The 17,988-nt window shown below is 23.9% G+C and overlaps 1 protein-coding gene across 2 annotated transcripts in view; it reads right to left on the bottom strand.

The window, feature by feature from the left end:
• Positions 1–331: 331 nt before the first annotated feature.
• The window catches only part of LOC132921932 (beta-1,4-N-acetylgalactosaminyltransferase bre-4-like), a 33,869-nt gene continuing 16,212 nt past the window's right edge, over positions 332–17,988 (bottom strand). For both annotated transcript variants that reach the window (XM_060985184.1, XM_060985185.1), the window contains 5 exons: positions 17,894–17,972; positions 12,316–12,561; positions 11,984–12,167; positions 6,443–6,661; positions 332–3,474 (listed from right to left, as the gene is read on the bottom strand). In XM_060985184.1, coding sequence (XP_060841167.1) covers positions 3,339–3,474; positions 6,443–6,661; positions 11,984–12,167; positions 12,316–12,561; positions 17,894–17,972 — 864 coding nt within the window. In that variant the 3' untranslated portion in view covers positions 332–3,338. The remainder of the gene's footprint in view (positions 3,475–6,442; positions 6,662–11,983; positions 12,168–12,315; positions 12,562–17,893; positions 17,973–17,988) is intronic.

Here is a 17,988-nt window from a genome sequence, read left to right on the forward strand (position 1 = left end):
ATAAAATTATAGATATTCAAGTCTAATATAATATATTATGTACATTGTTATAACTATTTATAGTGTTATCTAACACTACCTATCATTTTTTTTTCAATTTGAATTTTTGAGTTTATTTAGTTGTGATATACTGTTATGTTTTACATATCAACTTTAAAAATCGATGTATGTCATCGCAACAGATCTCAAAGTATTTAATGTGAGCAGGCCTTAACACAGTCAGAATTTCCATTTACCTACCCATTCCAGGTAATAAAATAAAAAACTGGCGGAGTTTACAATCGCCCAGAGTATAATGTACCTTTAAGATTGGCCATTACAAACAACATAATTAAAAGGTAATATTATTATGATATGTATTAATACAAGTCATACAATATTTGTGTAACTCAATTATTAGAATTTAAAAATGAAATAATTTATTGAATAGTTTCAAGAATTTTAGCACAGAAGTGATATGACCTAAATAAATTCAAAAGTTACAAAAAAAAGTACATACAATATAACAATAAGGAAAAATAAGTATTAAACTTCGCTTAAAAAAAAAACAAAAAACATGTATAACAAATAATACCCTAGTTCTACTACAGTATCCAAGTAATAACTTAATAAATTTACGAGTGTGACAAGGGTATAGGTATCTAAATTATTTTATGAACATCATTAAAAACGAACTTTCAACAAATATAATTGAAAAAAAAATACACATTGATGTCAGTCTGTACACTCTATGTGGTAAAATATATCTAATACAATAAGTAAAATGTAAAACAATAAATACGTAATAACAAATTTACAGCATAAGACGTCTGTGGACAATTTATTTTTCTTATAAATATGTATTTATATTTTTGTTGATAATTTGAAATGTTACATTGCTGTAATAATTATTTTAAAAATATTTTCAAACGTATTCTCATAAATGTTATGTATTTTTTTTTTTTACTAAATGTATATATAATAATAAGATAATTAAATAACTGTGAACGTATTATTAAAATTACAACATTTAAATTCATAGGTTTATTGGGTTAAAATATTGTGTTGTATACTATTGCATAAATTCCAAAATTAAATTTATCTTTTATACTTTTAATTAATTAGCAACTTCTCCACTTAAATCGTCGATTAAAATATTAATTTTATTTATAATATTTTTTAAGTATCCAATAACAACTAATATTCAGGTTTACATTTTTAACTATGATTAATGAAATAATGAAATTTTTAAGGTTAGGTTAGGTTTTTACAATGTACTGATTCGATGTTTATAAATACAACACGTTTTTACAATTTTTTTAAATATGCTTTTGTACAGTCTTAAAATACGTTTAAAAATATTTTGTTACAATGAAGTTTATTGTAGATAATAAAAAGAGTACTCGTGAGTTTGAATTCGATTTTAAAATACAACTTCTATTGATTATTCTTTGAGTATGTTTTATAAAATTAATGTATTATTGTAGATTTAATTTTATTTTATAGTTGTAGAATTTTAGTAATTTTCACAGGTAAATATACCAATAACTTGTATAGATTTAATAAGATTTGATAGCCTCAAAATATGAGTGTTTTGGACGCAAAATTCGTTGGGTATTACATAATTTTAATATATTATAGGATGACAAAATGTTAATTTTTTAAAAAGTAGTATCCTTTATAATAAAACACATATAAATAAATATATTATATAAACTAATAAAAATATTTTCAAAAAACACATCAATAAAAAAAATAGGTACACGCCTAATTGTAAACGTACCCAATAATAAATTACTATTATACAGATATACGTACATAATATATATTATAATTTTTATATTATCATAGTTATTAATAAGTTACATTTTAAATTGATGAATTTATAAATCTACAAGTCTCGTTTATCTTAAATAACAAATACGGCGGGTCCTTAAATGATAAAATTGCCCGGTTTTTGAATCAATTAAAAGATAGAGAATGTATTTAATGTTTTTAATATATATTTAATAAATATCACAGAGTCATATTGACCCAAAAATAGGCCTACCCTAATACTTATTGCCTATTTATTGATCCCAAAATCATGAAATATGTAAAAAGTATTGTTGTGTATACATGAAAGTAAGATTAGTGAAATAAAAATGAACCTCACCACTATGGTATGTTTTATATACAAGGTGTATAATGTTCAAAAATTCATTAGTTGGTGTATTATTATCTACAATATGAATATGAAATGAGAGAAAATATTTTAGAAAAAAAACAAATATTGCTATAATATCATTAATATCTACCCATATCTCTATAGGTATTAGAAAATGTTTTATACCAGTAAATATAAACCACGAAATAATGTAATATTATATAATATGTAATTTATAATCATATGAAATATTTGATGTTAACGAGTGAAAAAGTGACCGGTATGTTAAAAAACTACGAAATAGATATCATGTTAACAGGTCCTAATTAATCTAATAGGTCATTGTAATCGTTTAAAATGTTATCGGGGTAATCATAATAATATTAAATTTTATAAAATCTGATTAAAGTTTTTGACGAAAGTTGTTATAAACAGACATTAAGTTAGACAATGATGAGATCGTTAAGAAATACTGCGTAAAGGTACGGTTTCCCTGCATCGTCTGGACGTTGATATGTCCGGACCGGTAGTCAACACTAGACGCCGCGTCCAGACACTGCAGAGAAACCGTAATACTGCAAGTATTATATTTTATTCAAACGTCTGTTGGGTTGCGATCGCTGTGTTCTATGCTTGTCTAATGGAACAGTATTATTGTTTTGCGCTAAAACACACATTCGTTGTTTCTATATTATTTTAATGTCGACACCAATTTTCCGAAAATCGAGGGATAGTGATAGGTACTAGTAATAATAATAATAATAAATAATAAAAGGATATCGGATTTTGATTTTTTTCCTCGTGAGTCCGACGATATCTATCCGGCCGTATATAACTCCCCGTTTTATACATATTTAATTCAAGTGCGTATGCAAATAACAATACATGTTTTAGTTTAGCACCAAATCAGGGAACGATAACCCTGATAATTTAATATAATATAATATATATATAAAAAGAAAAAAATGTTTACATAATACATACATAAATATTACGTACTTATGCTTACTTTACATTGTAAATCAATTTTAAAATAAAAATAACAATATGCCACGGGACTCTCTCAGATAGGAAAGGGAGAGAGAGAAATAAAGTGTAGTGAGAGAGAGAGAGAGAGAGAGAGAGAGAGAGAGAGAGAGCGAGAGAGAGACCATAAATGGCTTTTTTAAGCGGCTTGCTGACCAAACGGCCAGTGCCACATCATCATCGTCCATCAACTACGCCTACTAGTCAAGTCGACCAGCAAATATGTGAAAAGCGGCAATTGTTTCAACGCTTTTACCCGGTACTCGAGATTGTTAAGTCCGTCCGTTTTGAATCGTTTCCGGCCGCTGTATAATTTTTCGTACCTGTTTGACAAGTACAAAACATAAACGCACACTGTTATTATTATACTATTATTATTATTACTACTACTACTACTACAATGGTTATTGTTATCGTTATAAAAACTGTAAATAAAACCTTTGCGGGTACATGGTTAATGTACCGTGACTATTATTATCGTCATCCCCGGAGACGCCTATAAATTTTATTAGTACAAACTACGCATAGAGTCATTAACGTGAATCACTAGTCGTTAACTATCTACTCCCGAAGGCTGAAATATTGATAGATTTTGTTGTTTTTAGATATTTTTTCATAATTTTATTATTTTTTATTCCTAAACTTTATTTAATTTAAATTGATGTATTTAATCTTAAACATTTTTAATTAAAACCTTCAAATAAAATATTTATTTTTATTTCAAAGATAAGATACTTTTCTACACATACAAACATTAATGGCTTATATCCCATAAATTGTGACAACTTAGTTGTTAGACTCAATGAATTTGATTTAGCTGGAGGAGTAAATATATTTTTCTATATTTCATTAGTAAATAATTTAAAGTCCTTCTTTTCTTTATTATACAGTATAAGCTTCTAGTATATTATGTTTATAATTGTACAACTATTAAAATAGAGTGATTAGTGATTATTATAATGCCTAGCGAAATGATCATTGAAAATTAAGTTTCCTAGTTTTCTACACGTCTATGATACAGTTGTAAAAATAACACTGTGAGTAAAAAATAACACAATTATAAATTTTGATTTCGTACGTACTATGCAGTTTCCTAAAAACAAAAAAACAAAAAATAATAATAACTAAACAAAAATTATTGTAGCACGATTGCACGAATATTTATTAATTTACTATAGTTGGGAAGGGAGAGTACCCATGTAATGCCCACACATCTTTAAGCCCAGTCGTTTTACAATATTATTATTTAACACTTTACGTCATACGTACGATACACAAACATCGTTATTATCACACCAGCCACCACGTATGTTAATGGTACCCAATGCGCGTGAATCTCGATTGCGGCGAACTAACCGTTTCGTCGAGTGTGTGTAATAACTTTATTATAATAATATAGTGTGTATATATGTATAATATCATATTATGTTACCCACATGTACCTCTCTATACACTCGTGCCAAAACTATACGTCATGAAAGTGTCAAACACAGTTTAATAACCAATAATTATTAATTAATTATAACTTATAAATTACTGTTCCTGTTAGATCACTACAGTAAATGAACATTTTGCTATACACCGGTTCGTTTATACAAAATGTATTATAAATAATTAATATACCTACGTGATTTGTCGCATAACCAACCTCATCTACATAAGGTTGGCTATAACTAATAATCAGTTGCACATGACAGTGATATGTGAGGGTGGTTTGTTAAACGTAGGTATGTACTTACTGAATAAAAATAAAACGTTTTACAAAAAAATAAAATATTTCATTTGCATTTTATAAAATTATTAATGATTTTAATAGTTAAAAATTAGAATATTACATGTTCAATGACCGCGGATGAGTGATGATAACGGAAGCAATGTGTTTTTATTTTTTTCATTTCCGATTAAAAATCCATCCTCCTTTATAATTTATGTTTATTGCATTTGAAGTTTATATAATAATTATATAGTACTAAAAAATGTTAATATATTTTTATTTAAATCGCGGAATTTCATTATTTACACAATTTTTAATTTTTAAACTATTTAGATACTGATGGCTGTTACTGGTGGTTTAAGGTTTAAAATAAATACAAATCTATCTATATTAATATAAATACATAAACATTTTCAGAAAAATCAGCTGTTTGACAATTTACAACAGAATAGAGTTGTTTTTAATATTTTTTTTTTTTTAAGTAGTTTTATCATAGGACACTCTTTAGATGATATAAAATATTTAAGTATTTTATATTGTGATCCTCAAATACACTTGGAAATCTCAAAAATTAGATTTTGAATAGATGTATGCATTCAATGAAGAAATGAGGTTTGAGAATGATTGGTGAATCACTCTATTAAAATTTATAATTAACGAGCTAAACGTTACGTTTTACAATTGTATTACCGTTAGTGGTTATTGGTTAGGTTTAGATACAACACAAATCATATGAAACCACTATAATATTATACAATATATATGTATTAAACATTAAAAAAAAACTTGTAAAATATTAAATCGAAGTCAAATAAATAATAATTTATAAATAATCTGACAATGATAAATTTAAAAAAAAAAATTAATATTCTAACAGTCTGACACAACTAAACAAGACCAACGGTGCATATAATTTTACGACAGTAACTGTCGTTAAAGAATTCTTTCAGAAGTTAAAAATATTTCAAAAAATATTATCAAAAACTTAATTTTATTATTATTTTATTTTCATGTTTTATTAGCTCCTTACGAATTATGAGCTTTACAAATTTAATATCCAGAGAAAGCTTATTTTAACGTTAGAAGTTAGAACTATATTATTATCTTTTATTTATATTATGACTATGTCTTTAATCAGTTCAAGAATACTTGAAAATATTATTGGACAAGGAAAACAAATCATAAATTATAATAATAATACTTAACGTATCATATCAAAATGCAAAGACCTTGGCTAAAAGAACTAAAAATGATACAATATATATCAGCTAAATTATAGATAGAATGAGTTATGTGATGTGGATCTAGACAGCGACCTAGGTTCAAATGGTTCAATATTATAAAAATAAAATTGTACGTTATATTTGACTTTGTATATTATATCATCCTTCCTGGAATGATGTACGTCATCGGTAAAACCCTTATTGCGTACCTGCCATAACCTACATTATACAACGATAAATAGATGAATCCTACAATTTCTATGATACTCGCCTATATGATTAATGATTATAAATTTGTTATATACAATAATAATAATAGTCTGAACATTTGAATAGCCAATTAGACGGTTATACCTTTTTGGGTTGGCCTTTTGTTGGGCATGTGTTAGCATGTGATAACGTGCCACGTCCGGATGGTATCTGGTGATGTTTAGATCATGTGCCTTGACCCGAGACGCCATGTCGTCGTCTTCGCCACCCCATCCCCAGAACATATTACTGAATCCGTTGACCAGCTGGAAATGCTTTCGGCTCATTCCTATCACTCCACCGAATAAATCCACATATGGCAGTCTAAACAAATGTGGTAAAAATAATTAATGTTCTAATTCCATTCGTTTGTAATTTTCATAATAATAACATAATGCTAATATTATTCTTTACGTCATAGAACGTTAATACTATGAAAATTGTCATGTTGCAGGTATTATACAAAGTATACATAAAATGCCATTTTTATATTTAGTATGAAAGTAATAATTTCGATTATTGTCAATACTTTATTTCCTATAATTTCCTTAAAATAATAAAATATTACGTATTCATAAGAATTAATTATATGTTAAATAATATACAATAAATATTAATAATAGTAATAATCATAATACATTTTAGATTTTAATCGGAGCGATGAATGTATTGATTTAACAATGATATATGTTTTTTGTTATGTGTGTGACAGTTATTATTTTTTGAACAATAAAGATCCTTTGATTTTTACTTAAGGGTGGTTTTTGATTGAAAATTGAATTTAGTTAGTACTTCGGATAAAAATGTCTCAGTAGTTTTCTTAATAATTGGAAAAAAAATAAGAAAAATAGAAATATATACGCTAAATAAGTTTTTAACAAAATCTATTTCTTTTTTTGTTATAATTTAAAAATGAATAACCGTAGAAATTTGAAATTTTCACAAAGTATAATTTTCGAAATATTTTGACTATTTTTGGGCTAAGTATACATTTATAGTCTTTTACATTTTTTATAAAATATATCGATGTAAAAATTTTCATTCTGCCAAAAAGCTTGAAAATATAATACAAGATTCTGCTACGTTTTTATATATTAAACTATTCTTTAATACTAAAAATAAGTTACATAATTTATTTATAAGAATTTAAAGTTCAAATTTTGAAAAAGTTGGATATTTAATTAAAAAAAGAAGAATTTTAATAACTTTTGAGTTTAAAAGAATTATTCGTATGGGACTTGAAACGTTTATGCACATATATTATCAGATTTTACGTACATAATGATATTTTCAAAACATTTAAATTAGTTTTATACTATAGCTTATTATTAATACTATGAACCTATTCACAATGTTCTATGGTACGTCAGTATTGACTCAATAGTTAATAACAATAATATATAAAATATAATTATGTTGGTAGGTGAGGAAAGGTATACGTACTATTAAATTGATACAACATTAATAATATAAAAAATACAATATTTTTGTCATGTTTTCGATCTACCTCATTTTTAATACCAAAATAAATTATTACTATTATTAAAAATAATATTGGTGATTGTTCAATATAAAAAACTGAATTTTTAGTTTTTACTGGCTAATGATATTGATTGCTTATAAATAAGTTAAGTAATAAAACTTATATTTTACAATAATTAATTACAAAGTAAGATATTCATAGTTATTAAAATAATGGATTATAATTGTGGAGAATTAATTAATTAAATTGTATCATGTTTTTCTTATGATTGGTTTAACGATCATACAATTTTTTATATTTATTCAAAACTATAAAACACAAATGTAATTAAATGAAATTTTCAACGATATTAGATCGAAAAGTTTTGAATTCGAGTTATGTAAATATAAAGTATATGTTTATTTAAAAATAAATTTATATCTTTTGTTAAAGAAATTAAAAATTAAGAATTAAGCAATCTATGGTTACCATGGAAATAATTAAAATATGCAAAATCCTTTTATTATACCTAATTTGAATATTTGTTTACAGTACGTCAATATTACTTAAAAATATTTTAAAAGTTGTGACATAAAAGTTAATTGGTAGTTTTTATTTTATTTTAGGGCAAATTTGTAATTTAATTAATTTAAACATAATTATTAAATGCATTATTATACAAAAAAAAATAGCGATAAATGATAATTACTAAGTATTTATCTAAATGTCTTATGTCTGTTTAATTCATTTGTATAGTGTACCTGTATAGTGAATGTATAATATAATAATTAATCAAAAATATACGTACTAACTTCTTAGCTTACATAAAAGTGAAATTATATTAACAATTTAAGTAATTTAATGTGGATATTTAAAATATTAAATGTATAGATAAAAGAAAATATTTGAACAAAATAGGTATAAGTAATTATAATTATTATATGTTCTTTATTTATTGTATAAGTAATTATTAGACTATATTATTATAGAATTAATGTATCTTTTTAAAATATTTATATTATGTATTGAGGTATTAATGTATTATTAATTAAAATAATATTCATTTATAACAGTGATTGTTTGAAATTAGTTTAAAATAGGCGAAATGTACAGGCAAAGAAAATGTGTGGACGTGTGATGATCATTATTTGTATATGTATTATATACAAGATAATTAATTTAATGGGTTCTCTGCCTTTTGAGGTACATGTTCTCTTTCATACTGTTTTATGATGTCACGCACAACTCCTCCCCTATCACCATAATAATATTGAATTATGTTTAACTTTTATATATATATTTCTATATTTAAATATTTAATATATACAATATACATTATATATCAAGCCTTTAATGTTGGTGATTGGATTAATAAATAAATGAAAATGAATGAAGTTTTTTAAATATTTAATGCATTTATTTGTTTAGGAAATAATAAATACATAATAATAAATAATGATAAACTTATAATAAAAAACGTAATAATGTTTCGATTAAATATAAAAACTCAAAAATAATGTTTTCATGTTTTTTTTTTTTTTAAATTGTCATACCTCCCTAGGAAAGTGACTGTCTCGGGTTGAGAACTGTTGATTTAACGAAAGATACTCATCATTTCAGCAAACACTTACGTATTTAAAAATATTTCTCTTATATAATTTTAATTTGTTACAAAACGACCACTCCACTCTACTCATCAAAAATTTTAAATATCTACTTATAATTTATAACTCATACACTATTCGTCCGAAATTCAATTTTTACAAATCAATATATTCCAAAAACTATTCTGCCTTGGAATAAAGAATTAAGAATGAAAGTTGTCATTTAAATTGGTAAGAAATTAAATATTATAACGATATAAAACGTTTTTTGAATAAAAAAAGATTAAAACCTCCTTTGAACGTGTCACACATGTCATCAATTAACAAACTTTGTTTGACGAGTAAAATATTTTACTAAAAACTATAAAACTTTTGTTAGTCATAAGTATCGGGAAAAAAAAGAAAACAAGAAATCTAAAACTATATTTAATTCCGTTATGACATTTAGTTAAGATCAATGATACCACTTACTTTTCGAACCTCTGTTTTAACAACAGTTTAATTAAAATAACTGTTAAATATGAATCTATTATTGTACCTATTATAAAATATATTTCTTAAATGTTGACCGTAGTGAAAAATTTATCGATTTTACACTGATACGTTTTATTGTTTCAGTTACCTGACAAAAATAATATTGTATTAATCAAATAGAAATTAATTATAAATAATTCTATAAAAAGTAATGTTCCAATAACAATTGTTATCTAAGTTAAATACAAAACTATTCACATATCTATACTACAGTACTACACCCAATTTACTATAATTTTAGATTAATATTTATTGGTTATTACAGGTATACTGAAATTAATTTAATATTGTAATTTCATTATATTATTAGACTAGTCTAAAGAACTATGACTGTTTAATAATATTTTTACAATAAAATATTTTTAGATTTAACTACAAGCGGATATTCATATTGTATTATATTCAATATTATAAAATAAATATCTACATTTAGATAATCTATTTTTAAGAACACTTATTTATTTAAAAAAATGTCATTTAAACATTATTGAAAATTTACTTTAACTGTTTTATTTTTATTTCAATGTAATATTGTTGTTTTAAAATGTATTATAACAATAAAATAGGTACCTCTAATCTGTGTCGAAATGAGCGAAGCATTATGATTACCCAGCTAACACTCATTATATCTATATATCTTGTTCAGTAGACAAAATATAATCTCATTAATATTAAAAAAATATATTCTTCATATAACCTATTGACTACTTATAATATTATACAGAACACACTGCGTAGAGTAGGGCAATTTATAATTACCTACCTTTAAAATTGGCGTATGAATGAATTACCTACGGGAATATTTCATACTGTAAATGACTGTTAATCGATAACAGCACGTTCTGCGTATAAATATAATAAAGTATGTAATTGGTTCAGTACTAATTTTAAGTTGTTGTAAACAAAGTTTTGCGGTTTTTAAAAAGTTTTTTTTTTTAGTGATTTAATTCGTAAACAATGTACTTTACAATGAACCTATAGTGTTACTTTACCCCACTCATCTAAACTTTTACTACTTATTATAACTAATTAACTATGCTTGTCTAAAATTTGATTTCTATACATCAAAGCACTAATGGCTTGCATTGGAACACGAAATAAAAATATATAATATGTTGTCATTAGAAAATCTAAAAACACATGTCTCGTTATAAAATCAATACGTTCATCGTTCTACTCAGAAATTAAAAAAAAAAGCATTTGAAAAAAGAAAAAAAAACAGTTTTTAAAATAATGCATGTTCTTCAATAAAAGAACCACCAAGCTTATAATATAGATGACTATTAAAGCAGAGTTTTTTCGTGTCCTTTCATGACTCGGGTCTATAATTATTACTCGTTTATTCGTATAAAAAGATTCGAGGTTATTCTAATTAACTATCCAAAGAGGGTAGTAATATATTCTTTTATAAGTAATTTTGAAAACTACGTTTTGGCAATTTATCCCTCGCGTTTTCATATATTTATGCAGAACCTTTTCCTAACGACTATTATTTATTTTAAAAGAACCCTACAATAAACTTTATAAACTCTGTATGATAAATATAATAAATGAAGTTGTGTTTCGATTAGATAATTTATTTAAGACAGGACGGTAACGTAATATGCTGTTAAATATATACATATTTTCATAGTAATTATTTCAATGATAAATATTTATTATTTCCATATTATTTTAGAAAAAATATTGGTTTTTACAATGCCATTTAATGACAAAAAACTTTTTACTGAAATTTCCATTTTTTTTCACGATAATATAAACTTTATTACTCGGTTAGGAGGTAAGATCAATTGGGGATTAGATTAATGTTGTGAAAATAAAAGTTAGATAGGCTTTAGAATAGAAAATCAAAATTACGATTTTTCAAAAAATTATTAAAAATTATTAAAAACTAAAAATCAAATTCTGTTTTAATTACTTGAAAGTGGTGTAAAAATATTATGTTTTTCAAGATAATGAATTTTAATAATATTGATTATGAGTGGTTCATCCAGTGTTTATTATAAAAATAAAACAATTAAATAATCTTATAGTTACTATAGATACCTGTAATTAAATTTGTCAATAGCTACTGACATGTGTCTTGGCTGATCGGGACAACTGTATATGTTTCTGTCATTCTCTGGTATAAGGTCTACGTCATGGAAAAAGAAACAATCAAAATCATGTAACTTTAAAGCTTCGGTAAACCCAACGTTCATTAACATCGCCCGATTAAAGAGTCCATCGTCTATATTATGATGAAACAAAAATTGACAACATTAAATTATATCAACGTGAATTAATAGTAAAATTCAAAATACTTATTTCTAGACTTAGATATTTTTATAATATACATGTTTTTAGTATTTTCATACCTAGTAAAATTAATGACTTACCGAACTGTTCTATGATAAATATAGTGTAATCCAACTGTTGTTTTGTTAAAAATGGATGCATATTTAAAAGGAATGAACAAAGATTGGCTAGTCGGTTTCTATAAGGCACTATAATTGCAATTTTATATCTCGCCTGGCAATCTAAAGGCATTTGGCGTCCGCCTTCTAAAAATCTTAGCCAGGATAACTCCTGCGCCACTTCTTCCAAAGTTTCCTGAGCAGGTACAAGCAAACGCACTGTTCCATCTATAAAAATTAAGATAAAATAATCAATAGTTCGTCACAATTAGGTAATGCTGTAATATAATTAATTTTTATACTATATTGAAATAAAATATTTGCAGTAGATTCAGATGTTATTATAATATTTATGTATATTTACAAAAATTATTCGAATTTAAATTTATTTTTCCAATCACTTACATACTATTGTACTTTATTTTAGTTATACATTTGAATTATATAACCGTATAGTATTGTTTAAATTATATAGATTGCTGTGAGTTTATTTTATATAACATTATTTAATCAAAAGATTTTACAATGAAGATAAGTTATGATGTTATATTGTTATTTTTTCGATTCTAATAAAAGTTTTAAAATATATAAAGCATAATACAACTTAATTACTAAACTATTGTATAAATAATATATATATGTTATAGTTTTTGTGGAGTATTATTTGTTATCAATGGAACTTTGATTGAAACAGCCAACCGATCAGTTGTCAACGAGTTTATACAGAAAAGTTCATTGGTCCTAATTCACTTTACGGTAGTTGATTTACTTTCATTCCACCCTGATTTATATATAAATTCCGATTAGTCAGATATTTTCACATCACTAAACTTAACCAATTTTTTTTGTAATGTAATTTACTTATATTTTTTTATAATCTGTAGATGTATAATGTATATCCTTACATATTGATTATTTTTATATAATTTTAAAGAAAATCAGTAACACGTTTGTACTAAGTGATTTATTTAGTAGTAAACACAAATTATGTCCAACAGTAGTAATATCTTTAAAATATTTTTTTAACTTAAATACATAAAAAAACAATATTTTCAAACAATTGTATATCTATTTTAATATTTTTCAATGTTAAAATTTTACATGTCGTTTTATTTTTGATCTCTAACATACATTTTTTGTTTCGTATTCCGAAGTACAATATTTTTCTATGAAATTTTGTACCTTAAAATCGTATTTTGAACAAGTGAATAAAGCATTTAAAATATTGTTAAAAATAAGTAGTGTACCAATATTTTGATAGGTTCTCTAGTGCGATACTACATTTATTTAAAATTTAAATATTTATAAGATATAAATAATTAGGTAACTAATTATTCAAAATTCGATTTTTATATACTAGTATTTTCAAAAAAAAAAAAAAAAATATTAAAATAATATTATACAGCAGCAGAAATATTATTATCAATCGTCTATATCTTTAGGATGTACAAATTATTAGTAAACAAGTAAAAATTTTAAATTATCATGATAAGTTAAATCTTATTAATATTATTTTGCATTTCAAAAAAATAGTAACAATCCTTATAAATTGCATACGAATAAAACAGTTATAAAATTACGATTAATCACTAAATAAATTTCAAACAACAATTAACACTTTAAACGTTTAAAGTACATTTAATACTATGAGTTCCATTTAATTACTTTCACCGATTATCTCTTACCTTAAAAATACAGTCAATAGGTAATCATTGGTTACTATTACTATGGATTTATTTTACAACTAGAATACATTTAATAGTACAATGTTTTGCTTTTAAATTTGAATAACGAAAGTACAATTTATATTTTACATGATAGACGAATATATTATATGATACACGGTGTATCATTAAATACATACCTAATCAATATTGTGTATATCAACGTTTAGAAAACTCTTACAAAAAAAAGTTTTGTATAGAATCAAACTACTAATTGACTACATAATAATATGCTATACAAATCTCAGTTCAGGTTTTACTCAAAACAGAATACGATTTACCAAACCCCTGAACCACAGATAAATCTTAGCCCCATTTAAAACAAAACAGTTCTGTTTTGAAATATTTTAAAATAACTACTCGATTGTATGTGTAGGTAATGATGGATTTCTTTTCAAATTTAGCATTTAGCTTTAATAGTTTTACCCAATGAATATATATTACTCATTAACATAATACCTAATAATAACTTACCCATTAACATAGGACCGTTTTCTTAAAAATAACTATAACTATTTTTTTTGTATTACTTAAATTTAATAAAAGGTTCTTAAAATATCAATTTAAAATATGTCAATTATAAAACATATAAAAACTTTAAGCTTAAAAGAACTTTCATAATTTTAATAATAATTTCTGCGTATGATTAAAGTTAAACCATTGTATAATTTATCAATAACATAATTATATGTTACATCCTTTTATAATTTGAGTGCTATCAGGGTCCATTTAAAGCTTATGGACTAATGAAAGCTCTATAATGAATCGTATTTTTATAAAGAGAACGTCATACCCACATCGCATACGTTGTCTTCGTCTTATTAATGTATAATAAAGGTATCAAATTTGTGTTCAGAAAAACTAATTCTATGTTGTTAACTGTAATATTGGATTCAATTTGCCTATTATCAAAATTTTAAAGGTAAGAATATTATCTAGGGCAGCGATTCCCAACCTTTTTAGTTGCGTGGACTATGAATTTAAAAAAAAAAATCTTTGAGGCCCTCTAATGACTAATAGTACACCTATATACACGTATATTTATAATATATGTAATATTATTATTAGGTATATAATAAAAATATATAATTATATTATTTTAAATATATAAATACGTTGGTAAGATTAATATTGTATGGTCTACGGCCCAGTCTTACACTGCTCGCGGCCAATGGATTGGGAACCGCTGATCTAGGGCATCACGTAGTCTTTTATTGATATTTTTATTTTAAAATGAGTTATAACCATTTTAAAGTTTTAATATTTTACGCAGCTATAAATCACTTTAAAATGAAAACATCAATACAATTTTACGCGATATCTAAGATAATATTCGTACCTTGAGGTTTGATGATAGGTAAATTGACTTCAATATTAAAGCTAACAACATAAAATGGATTCTGATGAACGCAAATTTGTTATGATGTATGATGTACGTTAATAAAATGGAGACAACTCATGCGGATATGACGTCCCCTTAAACACACATGTTTTTACACTATTTAACTTTGTTTTTGATCTCGGATAATTTTTGTGTGATTACATTATATACTTTTATAAGAATTATTATTTTTCGTTTATTCCAAATTTCGTAATATGAGTATTTTAATTTTGTTCAGCTCGTACGGCAATATTAATATTTAATATACGCTGAACCACATATTACATACTCGTACAACAAACAACTGATAAGATAAGTACACATAATAATATACTTAACATCAGAAAAATTAAATATTATGCAATTTTTGTTTTTTACAAATCATTATGTTTCAGCGTAATTATATATTATATATATTTCTTATAAACTTTTACTCAAGTATAATATTAATATAAATCCCATATAAATAATGAAAATCCATTAAAATATTGTCAGGTATTGTACAAAATAGTACGTATTCATACGTGCACCTTTATTGATTATACTTACTATTCTTTTGTTAAAATTGTCTGATTATAATTTTCCCATAGCAACAACTTTATAATAAGTAATATTAAATAAATTGAATTTAAAACATTCAATGTACGTTATTTTCGTATATGTTATATTTACTTTAACTTATAAATATAAATATTTTTATTGATGAGTAATTAGAACAAATACATTTTTAAAAGTGCAAAAATGAATTAAAAATTAAAAATAATAAATTTCAATATTAAATCATTATAATATAATCTTTTATTTATCATAATTTATATTATAGTCTAAAAAAAAAAAATTATAAAATGGAACTGTATTAAAGATCGTATACTTAATTAAAATATATATATATCATTAAAATATAAATGTATTAATTTCTACGAATTTCAATAAATCTTAAAATATTTTCATAAATTAAATTATCAGTAATAATAATATATCATAGATATTAGTTACTTTAAAAAATTATTTAAAATAATATACATATTTGATAATTTACTATTGAATTACCTATGAATAATTAAATATTTTTAATCAATATGTTCTAATGTTTGAATTAAGTATATACTCAAATGTCATTTAATTAAATTTAAGTAAGAATATAATGAAATTTATTTAAGTTTAAAAAAAAAATAGTTTTATTATGAACTATGGTTTCTAAACCCATAAATAATACTATATGTCACATTTGTTAAATTATAGCTAATGTACTATCTATGTATATTTTGAATAATTTCCTACTGTTAATGTCAAAACAACTGGGACGTGATTAAACGATTGCGTGCCTTTGTACTGTATCACGCGCATACAACAATAAACGTTTAGAATGTATCATTGCTGCAATAAGTCAACCAATGAAACTATTCTCGAAAACTGAGTAACTGTTATTATATAATTATTATTATTATTATTATATTATCTTTTTTGTTGGTTTATAAAGATTTATAAGTACCAAAATCAACTATAAAATTGTTTTGTATTAGCATACATTTATTATAATCAAAAACATTACTTATATTAGGTGAGCTAATAAATGTTGTATTGCTTGGGTAAAAATAGATAAGATAAATAGGCTGGCTGGATGTTGAAAAATATACTCAATACAGAAAACGGATAACATTAAATCTATTCATTCCTTTAATGTTAAGCCCCCAATTTAAAATCACTATTATATCAATGATTAAAAAAAATAATTTTATAAATATTTGTAGTAAAAAATTACTAAGAGTTCATGTTTAGCAAAACATTCTAAATGAAATTTTTGAAATCATTTGAGATAATTAAAAGTTAAAATAATGAATAAATTATGATGAAACGATTCCAATTATCTTTAAAGTATAAATTAAACTTTCAGAATTCAAAGAAATATGGACGATGATTGAATTTTTTAAGTTAATGTAAAAATTAAACTCTCTAAAAAATTAAATGTTAAAATTAATCTGACATTTTAATAAATTTAAAGAAATTTATATATTTTATAAAATACTAAGTAATAACTAACAACATTTTATCGACAATTATAGAAAATTTAAAATGTCTTTAAATAACCCCAAAAAAGTCGAATTCATTTTAAAATTATACTATAAATAAATAATGCTAATATAAAAATTTTCAGAAAATTTAAAATACCTACCTATGGATATTAGTTTTTTTAATAAATTAGAACACAATAAGAAAATCGATTTTGTTGAAAAGTGTTTTTGCATAAAGGTTATTGTTTTTCTTAACTATCAGTAAAAGTACCGTGAATTTTTTTGGTTTTGATCTCTAAAACTACCAAAAAGATTCATTTTCCTCCCAAAAAAAGTATTTAAATTGGAAATCTATGTAAGTTTACTAATCTTTACTAATCTAAAGATGCAGATAAAAAATAAAAAATACACACATTATTGTAAAATCACAATTGAAAACTTACTTAAAGCAAGTGGAGTTTGTGGACACGGCATGAGAAGATTTTTGTCTTTTGTCTCTATAGTTTGAACATCATTATAAAACTGTAACATAATTCAA

The sequence above is a fragment of the Rhopalosiphum padi genome, chromosome 2 (assembly GCF_020882245.1).
Source record: "Rhopalosiphum padi isolate XX-2018 chromosome 2, ASM2088224v1, whole genome shotgun sequence".
Classification (NCBI taxonomy): Eukaryota; Metazoa; Arthropoda; class Insecta; order Hemiptera; family Aphididae; genus Rhopalosiphum; species Rhopalosiphum padi.